Source organism: Episyrphus balteatus, chromosome 2, assembly GCF_945859705.1.
Source record: "Episyrphus balteatus chromosome 2, idEpiBalt1.1, whole genome shotgun sequence".
Taxonomy (NCBI): domain Eukaryota; kingdom Metazoa; phylum Arthropoda; class Insecta; order Diptera; family Syrphidae; genus Episyrphus; species Episyrphus balteatus.
In genome coordinates, this window is record NC_079135.1 from 100,507,097 (window position 1) to 100,518,563 (window position 11,467).

The following is an 11,467-nucleotide window of genomic DNA, read 5'->3' on the forward strand; positions in this document are numbered from 1 at the left end:
AGGCACGGTTCTTGCACTATAGCTCATAATCCTCGAGTTAGGCTCACAGGGTATGAAAATTGTATTTTTGCTCCCAACACTACAAAAGCAAATCTTAGGAGGGGAAAGGGTGATTATCTATTGTTTTGGTTTACCATGAACCCAAAAAGTGCAAATTAAACCCAAGCACAAAAAATATTTTTATTTTTGTCGATCTGTGTTATCTTTTTAAGTTATTTATAGTTCCTTTTTTTTATTGAACATTATAACTTTTTTTCACTCAATTTTATTTAAATTATTTAAATAATTATTTTGAAAACCATTAATTAACATAAACATATTGAAATAGTATTTTTTTAACTCAACTCGCATGAAAACAGAGAGCGGTCAAAAACGCGGTTTTTGGGTACTTTTGACGTCGAATTATATCGCCGTGAATAGTTTGATTTGCAATAGAAAAAGACATACACATATTTTATTTAAAATATATTAAACTGAATTAATTAAAAATCAAACAAAAGTTTCGATTTTTTAATTATTTTCAAATAGCCGTGTCTAGTTTAAAAATGGTCATATCGTAGTATTTGAAATACAAATTTGATCCAAAGACGAAACATCTTCAAAGTGATGTGCATTGCAATGAATACTATTAAAATACAATTTAAATAGCTAAACAGACTGGTATAAATGCTTACTAAGCCAGAATATCTTGAATTTATAGTTTAAAATTTAAATGATCTTGATTTGAAAAATCGATTTTTGAACAGAAAATTATTCTTTTGTATTTCATTACACTGAAAAATTTCCAATTTTTTAAAATTAAATTTATAAATTTCGGTTCTTTAGTCGAAAAATGGTATTAGTTTCTTTAGTTTTTCAAATTTCATGGGAAATTTCATACATATAATTGAATTTAGTTTTTTCTTATCACATGCGTTTTTAAAGTTTTAGTGGAAGAATTTTTATTGAATAAAATATATTTCGGTTCAGTTATCAAGATAAAAACAAAAAAAAAAAAAAATAACTAAAATCTCTAAAAGTGTTGTTGTACGACTGGTTCGCACGTATTTGCTCTTATGTTAAAAATTGCTTAAAACGTTGAAAATTTTTATAGAATAAAAAAATAAATATAGTTTAATTTTATCTTTAATTTAAAAGTATTAGTTGAAAAAGTATTACCTAACAGTTGCTTTTAAAATTTGTAAATGTTTTTAAAATTTGAAACCATTGAAAAATAAAAATAAAATTTTTTTGTGCATAAAAATTAAAAAAAAAAAAATAGGCTTTTCTAAAAAAAAATATATATTGATTCACATACCTATTATATTTTAACAAAATTTCAACTGATCGGTTTAGAAAAAATTAATTTTCACACTTTTTTTTATTATTAAAATTAATATTTTTGTACACTTTTCTTAAATTTAGAATTGAATTACAAAAATTGTTTTCATTAAAATCGGTTAAATGATTTACGAGAATCAGAAATCATGATAAAGGTTATAGGACAGAAACGGTTAATAGCAAAATAAAAAAAATATTTTCTGATTTCGAATGTAGAACACACAGAGCACACATAGCTTTTTCACATTCTATATCATCGTAATGTCATACCCCATTTAAATTTTAAAATTCCAAGTATGCATTAACAGATTTTCAAATAATTTTCAAATAAATATTTAGGCAACTTTTAACTGAAGTTAGATATAACATGACAAGAATTTTAGAAAATTCATTTGAAAAATTTGGCAAAAATGAAAATTCGCGATATCCACTCAGTGCGTAATGTACAAACAATTATTTGAATAAAAAAAACTATCCGAATGGAATAATACTGAATAAATCTACATGAAATTGTATTAACGCATTTCGCTAAAATTGGTATTGCATATTCAATTGAAATCCATTAATTTATTTTAATAAAATTTGACATTTGTAAATTAATTTATTATTAAGGGCGATTTTTTTCACTATTGCTCAACTTGAAGCAAACTCTCTAGTTTGCCAACTTGAGAGTTAACTATAACTTTTTTTAACTCTTCAGATGAAAATCTAAAGTTGGCCAACTTCAAGTTTCAAATATATCCCTGGGATATTTATGAAATATGGAACAAAAACTGTCATTTATTTAAATTAAAATTTGAATGTGTCATATAGAAAGCATATTTGTATTCTATTTTTTGTTTAATTTTTCGATTTTTGTTTGCTTTTTCGGTTTTTGTTTGCTGTGGAATATTAATTTGTTCACACAATAACTGCCAACAAAATTTTGACAGAAAAATAAAAAAAAAAAAAAAAAAAATCTGACGCAAATCTAGTTTGGTCGGCAAACTTCTACTTTTAAAGAAGTTGAGAAAACGTACATATCTATAGATACGTATAGATAGATTTTTCAATTAAAAAGTTAATAACTTTTTATTATTAAAAAGTTAAATTGACCTCAACTCCATATGATAGATTTTTCGTTGGCTTAGTGATAAAAAAAAAACTAAAGAAAATATTCCATAGAAAACTCATTTTTGAGTGTTTTTTGCTTCAAATTCGTCTATTTTACATATATTTTTATTTTAACATAATCATAAAAATAAATTTTCTCAGAAAAAAAAATGAATTACAATAATATTTGAAAAGTTTAAAATTGATTTAAAATAAAAAAAAAAAAATTTTTTCAAATAACTTTCAAAGAAGATCGTAGAAATCTTTCGTTTTAATGAAAATCAAAATCAAATGTTAGGTACCTTAGCCAATATTTATTAAAGGGGTAATTTCATAGAAGAATGCATTGGAAATGTGACGAAATAAAGCATAAATTCACATTATATTCGAGTAATCCCAATCCCCAACATTAATGTAAAAAGTGTAAACTGATCTATCACATACTCGTTGACACATATTAAAAATTTGTAACACATTTTCTACAATAGAATTGTGAAGTTCCAAATGTTAAATGAAAAATTATGTATTTTCTCTAAATCTACATAGATAAAATTCCTATAATAAACCTTTAATTTTTAAGAGAACATAATCCAGCCATGAATATAAATATAAATACTATAAATTCTACACTTTGAATATTTAATTAATTAACTACCAATATTTTATGTGATTGTAAAAATGAAAAAAAAAATCTGTAATAAATTAAATAAATTGATAAATCAAAATAGTTAATAGGTCCTTTGGCTATGAAAACTGTAGCTACTCAGTATTTAATGTACAATATATTCATCTAATCTCTTAATGTGATACATATTATACGAATATTTTTATTTTTACAATCACATGTAATGTCTATTATGAAAATATTGATATTTTTTAATTGAAATCTGTTTTTTTTTCATCGTTTTGGATAATTAATATTCAATAATGTATCTATGATTATTATGTGGGTTAACAATGCATATGTATATGTATTTAATATTTATGTTTACTTAAGCTTTTGGTGTCTGTTTAAATTTGATGACTAAAGTTGTTGTTCAAATGATTTAACATAGAACAGATAAAAAATCATGTTCAAACGAAATAATTATTATTCACAAAAATTATAATTTGATGTAAAAAAAAAATAAATTGCACGACTGGGGCCGCACGTACTTGCTCTTATGCTTAAAGTAACTATAATGTTAAAGCTTTTTATTCAAGAAATTTAAAATTTGATATTTTGAAGAAATTTCATAGTATAAAAAAATTAAATCTGTTTTTATAATTAATTAAACTCCGTTGTAAATTATCTTAAAAAAAAAAAAAAATATGCCATTTTATTTCTTGTATAAAAAGGTATTTTTAGAAAAAAATTTTCGAAAATTGTAGGAGCCGTTTTTTAAAAAAATAATTTTTTATATATAAAATTTTTTAACATTTTTCAAAAAAAAAGTTGGTATGCCATTTTTAAGAAATAATTAATTTACACATAAAAACTAAATTTCAAAATTTTTCATTGATCCGTTTTCAAAAAATTGATTTTTCAAAAAAAAATTTTGAAATATTTTTAAAAAAACCAAAAATGCGTTTTTTGAAAATTTTCTAAAATTTTAATATTATCTTTACTTACACACTTTTGTATAAAAATTTTCATTTAAATCGGGTTAATGTTGTACGAGATATTCAGAAACGAAAAAAACCGTTCTATGACAGGTACCGTTAATAACTGTACAAAAAATATTTTTTTTATTTAAAAAGTTGGCTCTTATGTGTAGTACTACACACAAAAATTTTAATCAAAATCGTTAGAGCCGTTTTTGAAAAAAATTAACTTTTCTATTTCCGTTATATGGCAGGTACCGTTAGTTTTGGTCATAAAAAAAAAATTTCAATTTCCCCTCTAGGGAATCGCCAAAAACTGCTAACTACCAAGTTTGAAGAAAATCACTTCACTCGTTTAGGCTGCAGCTCCAGATAGAGACAGACACACAGACAGACAGACAGACAGACAGACAGACAGAATTGCCGGACCCACTTTTTTGGCATTCTCCATCATCGTAATGTCATGTAAAATTGTTATCTCGAGTTCGATTTTTTTTACGAATCCTAAACTTGCCCTATAGTACCTATATCGCAAGTAAAAATTAGGATGTGTAATTACACAGAGAAAAATAGACCACATAAAATAGAACAAAAACAATAAGATTTCTCTATGGTTTTCATCCAATAAGGAAACCTTATTAAAACAATCGGGTTTTCCTTATTGTTTTAAAATCTGCAAAAAAATAAAAAAAACGATGACCAGGCTGGGAATCGAACTGGAGACTTCAAATTATTAGTCGCCCACCTTACCACCTGAACCAACCTGCCATGAAAATATTGATCGCGATTTTCGTTCTAGTGCTAAGTTGCAAAAAAAATCAACTTTTCAGTCAAATTTTAATAAGATTTTCTCTATAAAAATAATAAGAAATCTCCTTAAAAAAACCTTATTAATCGTTGATTTTAATAAGATTTCCTTATGAAATGTATGGACGGTAAAACAATATGGCAATCTGTTAGTTTTTAGCGGGTCATATTTTTCTCTGTGTATTTAAGGATGTAATTATAAGAGGATTTGATTTCATATTTTGATACACAAACAATATTGGAATTGTTTACGAATTTAAGCTTAATTTCGCAAAATACCCAAATATATTTTATTTTTTAATTGTTGAATAACAGTTTGAATTTTAATGTTGTCCTACTTAACTTAAAATTTAATAATTATCAAATACATAAACCATTGAATATTATTTTAATATAATATACTTTTTTTTGGCATTGTTTCGCATGTTTCGTTACTTTCGTTAATTTCGCATGCTTCGTATGTTTCGTACATTTCGTATATTTCAAGTATTTGATACGTTTCGTATGTTTGGTGTTTTAAGTATGTTTCGTACGTTGGTATAAAGGTGTAAAAAAATTTTTTTTTTTGAAAAAAACAAAAAACAATTTGTATACCTAATCTAAGCTACATTTAAAGGCAATAAACATTAATTTAAGTTGCTTCGTTCTCATGTTATAAGAGTTTGAAGGTAGCTTTACTGATTTTTTTTTTCGATTTTTTTTAATCAAACGTGGAACTTTTTTTGATTTTTTTTCTAAATTTTCGACAAAACTTTGGTAATTTTTTGTTCATATACATTCCGTAATCTTATCACAAAATCTTTAGAGACCTTTATTTCAAAAGTACATCGCGCAGATCTCGGAGTATTAACACTTCAATACAACCATGTCAAAAAATTTTTCATTTTGTTTTCTATTGAGAGTGATTTTCAAACCTCGTTTTCCCTCCTTTTTTTAAGTTGAAAATTTTGCACTGGAAATAAACAAATTTTTTGAAAAACCAAAAAACTTTTGTACATTCTTAAGCTACATTTCAAGACCATTAACAAAAAGGTCATACACACATTAGTTGCTGCCCGGCGTGGGTATATTTCGGCCACATAGAGAAATTACCAAAAACGTCTCTTTTAATATTTCTGTATAAATTATTATCGATAACACAACGATACCTTGGCACTACTGTTTTTAACGAGACAAAAGTAAACTCCAGATAATTATCTGGAGTTAGCATTCCGACTACGGTAACGATATCGATACGAGATGCTAAATGCGACAAATTGAGTGTATCACTTCGTTTCTTATCTGATATATCGCATGATTTAGTATTGAAATTGGAATGGGGTAGTTACTCGTGTGTTTCGTATCTCGTATGTTTCGTTACTTCAGTACCCAGTAACGAAACATACGAGTAACTATACTGTTTAGAAAGTAACGTTTCGTTACTCGTTACTGAAGCAAATAGCCGCATTTTAGTAACGAATACATACGATTTGTTACAGCTCTAATATTCAACCGATTATAAAGTATTATATCAATCCTTGGTTTCACGAACAATTGTTAGTGTTAGTTATTATTATTATCCACCCGTTAATAGGACTCATATCAATAGTATGTATTGAATTTGATAGAATCATAGAAAAAACTCTACAATAATGAACATTTTATTGTTGGCTTGAACAACAAACAGATTTGAATTTTTTAATATCGATAAAACTAGTTAAAAATAAAAGATTTAAACTAAGATTTTTGCAATTTTTATGATTTGAAACATAAAAAAGTAATAAACTTAAGTGATTTGATAATTTTTTGCAATTTTTATGATTTGAAACATAAAAAGTAATAAAATTCGAAAAATACTTATAAAATACAGATTTCAAAAACTATTACGATAATTTAAAGCGTGTTTTTAAAAATGTATATAATTGGAACTAATATCTAATTTCAAACAACATAAAAGTAGGTATCCTAGAGACCCCAGTATCAGTGGCGTATCCAGAAAAAAATTTGGGGGGGGGGCTGGAAAATTTTTCAAAAATTTTTGATAAGGTAAATGTACTACAAATGTGTCTCTTTTTTTATTCATCTTTGATCGAGAGAAAAGCGCTGTGCTGCGGTACTGAAAGTCGTATATTAGCATTTTACTGCTCCCGACAACTTCGTACTACTGTCTCCTTTTTTCACATTCGAAGTAGCTTTTTTTTTCCAAGTTCTTGTATCCCAAACATTTTAAGGCTTGGCCACACCGAAGGGTATGCGGTAGAGGTACGGGTAGCGGTAACGATATTTGTATGAAAAAAATTCCACATCTGAACGTTGATATGTCAGTTTGTAATTTTTTTCATACAAGTACCGTTACCTCTACCCGTACCGCTACCGCATACCCTCCGGTGTGGCCAAGCCTTTACACAAACAGCAATGTGTTTAGTAGTCTTTAAAAAAATAAACATTTTTTCGTTCGAACTTTTTCATGTGCTGAATTCAAAACTGTTTACAGATTTATTCCTACCACGTCTAGTTTTTTAGCTATACTCATCACTTTTTTCCGTATAAATGCGTATATTTCCGCAATTCGACCGAAAGTAAACTGGCATCACTTTTCAATTTCACGTGAAATTGATCTTGGATCGATTTCGAAAACTTCGAAAATGCTTCGAACTGTCAAAACTAAAGGATTATCCATTTTTATTTTGTTTCTAAAGTTAAATCACTGCTACTTTGAACATGGATGCAATTTTATTGGCAACTTTATTGGAATAAAGCAGAATTTAAAAGAAAAAATAAGAAGTCACATTTTGCGAGACATATGAAATATGTAAGTGAAATGCAAAACATGGGCGATATTATTGCAAATTTTCAAAGAAAAATGAATTAGATAAAGTGTAAAGCGAAAGAGGTTGCAAACACAGAGGCAGTGATGAATTATGATATTTCATGCCTAATGTGTTTTATGTATTTTGTATTAAATTAACAACAAATAAACATTACAAAACAATAAAAATATAAGTTTTGATAATATTTTGTCCAAAAATTGGAGATTCATTGGAAAAGATACCAAGTTCACGAGCAGAAACAAAGCGAATTGAATTCGATCAGAAAATCTAAATGAGCGAAAAAATTTAGAACACCTAATTTCACTATCGGCAAAGCAAGTGAATGTTCAAAAAGTGAAATACAGAACGTAAAAGTCTCAAAAACTAATTTTCAATGTCATCCTCTTGATATCCGAAATATATATTTTTTAATAATATGTTCCTTTTTTAATACAAATCAGAAAAACAAACTGGAATTTGCTTAAATAAACCATTAGTTATGTTGACCACTAAGATATTGAGATATAAAAAATTTGTATTATTTTTGAAAAAAAGTAATATACTCAAGACAATAAAATACGACGTGATTGCATAAGAAGCTTTGCAAAATTTAACGGTGATGTAATTCGACGTCAAAATACCAAACAAACTATTTGAAGAATTCTGAATTGGACTATAATCCTGAAAATCCCAAACCTCAACGTCAACTAAGGCACTTACTCAAACAAACACAAACAACCATTTACGAATTTGGAGGGGGCTCGATCATTTGAGCTGCATCTAAATCTCTACGATTTACGAAGAAGTTTCAGTTAATCATGTAGATTATGATGAAATCAGCTAAATAGTAACATGATTTTGGAGGCTTGGGGGGGGGGGGGCTTGAGCCCCCTGAGCCCCCCCCTCAATACGCCACTGCCCAGTATCACCAATGATATTTTTTTTCAACAATTAAAAATCCTGGGTCTCAGGAGGATGACAGGTTGTTCCTACTTGGTATATTTTATTTGAACTTTAAAGATTCATATCCAATCAAAAGATGACTCTTTAAACTAAATCATATTCATACTACTTTTGGGTTGGAATGTAAAATTTGAATTTTTTGTGAAAAAATCGTCATTTGAAATTCTAAATACTATCTTTTAAATAATTGAGGCATTATATTTGAAATTGGTAAATATTAGTCCACTTTTGGAAAAAAAAAATGAGTCAATGGCCAATTAAGAAAGATATTTCCATCCTCTTATTATGTTATTATTTATCACAAACCCAAAACAGCATTACCTATATTCTTTTTTTTTTTAAGAAGTCCAATTTTAATTTAAATTTTTTTTAACTCAATACCTAAATAAATCAATTCCTAAAAAACTTGATTATGTGTCTTTAATATAATAATTTTACTTTTAACACTTAAAAAATCAAATTAGAAAAAAAAAGTTGTATAAGTCTATTTGGGAGTAAAAAACAGTTAACTTTCTTTGAAAATTTTAAAATTTTATATCTTAATAAAATCTCTTCTATAAGACATGTTTTGAAGCATCTTAAAATTTTGAACACACATCATGTATTCAGTTCAAGAAAAAAAAGTAATCATTTTTGAGGATATTTTTCCAGTTGATAATTTTTAACATAACTCTATAATTTATTAATGTGTTGTTGTTTTTTTTTTTTCTGATAAAAATTATAAATGATTCAAAAATAATAAAAAAATTAGTTCGCTAATTTGTCCGACTTTTATACTTGTTAGAAAAGTGTTTAAATAACAAAAAAAAAAGGCATAAAGATAAAAGGCATCCAGATTGTTTTTCGCCAGATCCTCGGGACAGACAATTGGGTCAAAAGAAATTGGTTTTCCCGTTTTTCAGTCAAATATTTTTCTAGAAATCCACGTATGCACATCAGCAATTATAGATTCTGCTAGATTGAGTTTTTTGGATGTTTTAAAATTTCCTAAAAATAAAAAAAAAACCCAAAAGTAGGTATTTTTTAAAAAATCATAATTTCAAATCTGGGGCTTTAAAAAAAATTTGTATTAGACTTATTTTTTTTTTAAATAGATAATCTTTGTCGTGCGCCTTTTTCATTTTTAGTTTTAGAAAACCGTTCATAACTTGGTTTTGAAATTTAATTAAATTTTTTCTTTGTCTATAATATTCTTGTATTAAATTTATCCATCGGTTAATAAAAATTTCAACTCACTACGAACTACCGTTTAGAAAATATTTTTTTTTACAATCTCATTCTACCCCTATTTACCCTATTAATTGACTGAATTCTTAAAAATCCTTTATAATTAGTATTCACGTTTCGGTTTTAACCTTTCAAAATCACTTTCGAAATCACTTCCTATAGCAAATTGTGCATTAAATCTGGTTGTTCTGATTTTTGGCACAGTTGTTTATAGATTATGATCTTATGAAAATCTTAAGTCTTCGGACAAAATTGTCTAACATAAAATTATTAAAAAAAACGAAATACCAAAAAATACACGAGTTTTTCAAGCTTGAGTGATTTAAGCCATTTAATATTAATTTTTGGACTAAACGATGTATCATCGCATAAAGATTATATAATTTCTTTTTAAAATCGAAGCTGAAAACTATTTATTCGTGCGAAATAGTTTTCAAGATTTTGATTTTCAAACAACGTTTTTCCGCAATCGAAAGATGTTTTATATTACTCCTTTTTTTTTTAAATATTTAATAAAGTGTGGAAATTTGACATTCAAAATGTGAAATTCGTTCTTGTTTGTGCAATCAAGCGTTGATCTAAGATTTTCGATAGAATTTTGTATGAGATCTAAAAGCCTATACCGATGACTTCTCCAAACAATTGCTGATTTGGATTTTGTCAAAATTTTGCATTCCTTCAAGTGAATACCAAATGAAGACTAAGCAAAGAATTTCTTGTTAAAAAAACATGCGAACGAAAATGATTCTTAAAAGATTCCCTCGGGAAGCAAAATTACGAAGAAGGTTCTTGAGTAGTTGAAGTAGTGTAACATTTTTAGAATTAATTTTGTTAAATGTTAAAACAAAAAATATGATAATTTGTTCTAGTTTGCCATGATAATGACAGTTTTGATGTTAGTAAAATAATTTTGTAAAAGAAACGTTGTAGCATATTGTAACAAATTGACGTCTAAGTTTCCTAGCAGATCTTTTGCCAACAAAGTCTTGCAATATTTGAGTTACAATTACATCTAAATATAAATAGAACGTATCTACGCTTTTTTTAATTTTTTCGATCAATAAAAAAAAAATAAAATAATATATAAAAAACTTATTTTTTTGAAAACCGTTTAATTATTATTCATAAAACATTTAAGACGAAAAAGTAATAAAATGGTTACTCAAAAAAGGATTATTTAAATCTTTAGATCTTCATAGGGGTATTTTTTGTTAATAAAATTTGGGAATATCCTTTAGAATCCACTGGTTCCGTTTTTTTTTTACCTTTAACGATCGCAAACAGCATCAGCAATACAATCAGGATCCTTTCGTTTGAATTTATGAGCCACATGATGAATCGAAATAAATTAAGTTTTGAGATAATTCTCATGCTATTTTCAATTTTTTTTTTTTTTAAATTAAACTATTTTTTTTTTATTTATTATTTAGTATTATTTAATTTTTATTTTTAAGAAATTTATTTTTATTTCAGTAAAATAAGCTTATATTGAATATTTCACTCTTCACTTCCCAGAAAATTATTTCTTTTTATTTGTTTCGTTGTATGTATAAACAATTCACAATAAGAAACCACAAATATTATTTTATTTATTTTTTTTTTTTTATGATTAACACACGTAAAAATAAATTCCAAGTAAAAATTAGAATAAAACCGTGTCAGACCGCATTAAACCAATAAAAATA

At 26.3% G+C, this 11,467-nt stretch overlaps 1 protein-coding gene across 1 annotated transcript in view; it reads right to left on the minus strand.

Annotated features, from left to right (window-relative positions):
* Window positions 1–11,201, minus strand: part of LOC129909902 (lachesin) — a 73,124-nt gene extending 61,923 nt beyond the window's left edge. The window contains exon 1 of the mRNA XM_055987055.1: window positions 11,048–11,201. Within this exon, the coding sequence (XP_055843030.1) occupies window positions 11,048–11,153 (106 nt within the window). The 5' untranslated portion in view covers window positions 11,154–11,201. The remainder of the gene's footprint in view (window positions 1–11,047) is intronic.
* Window positions 11,202–11,467: the final 266 nt, after the last annotated feature.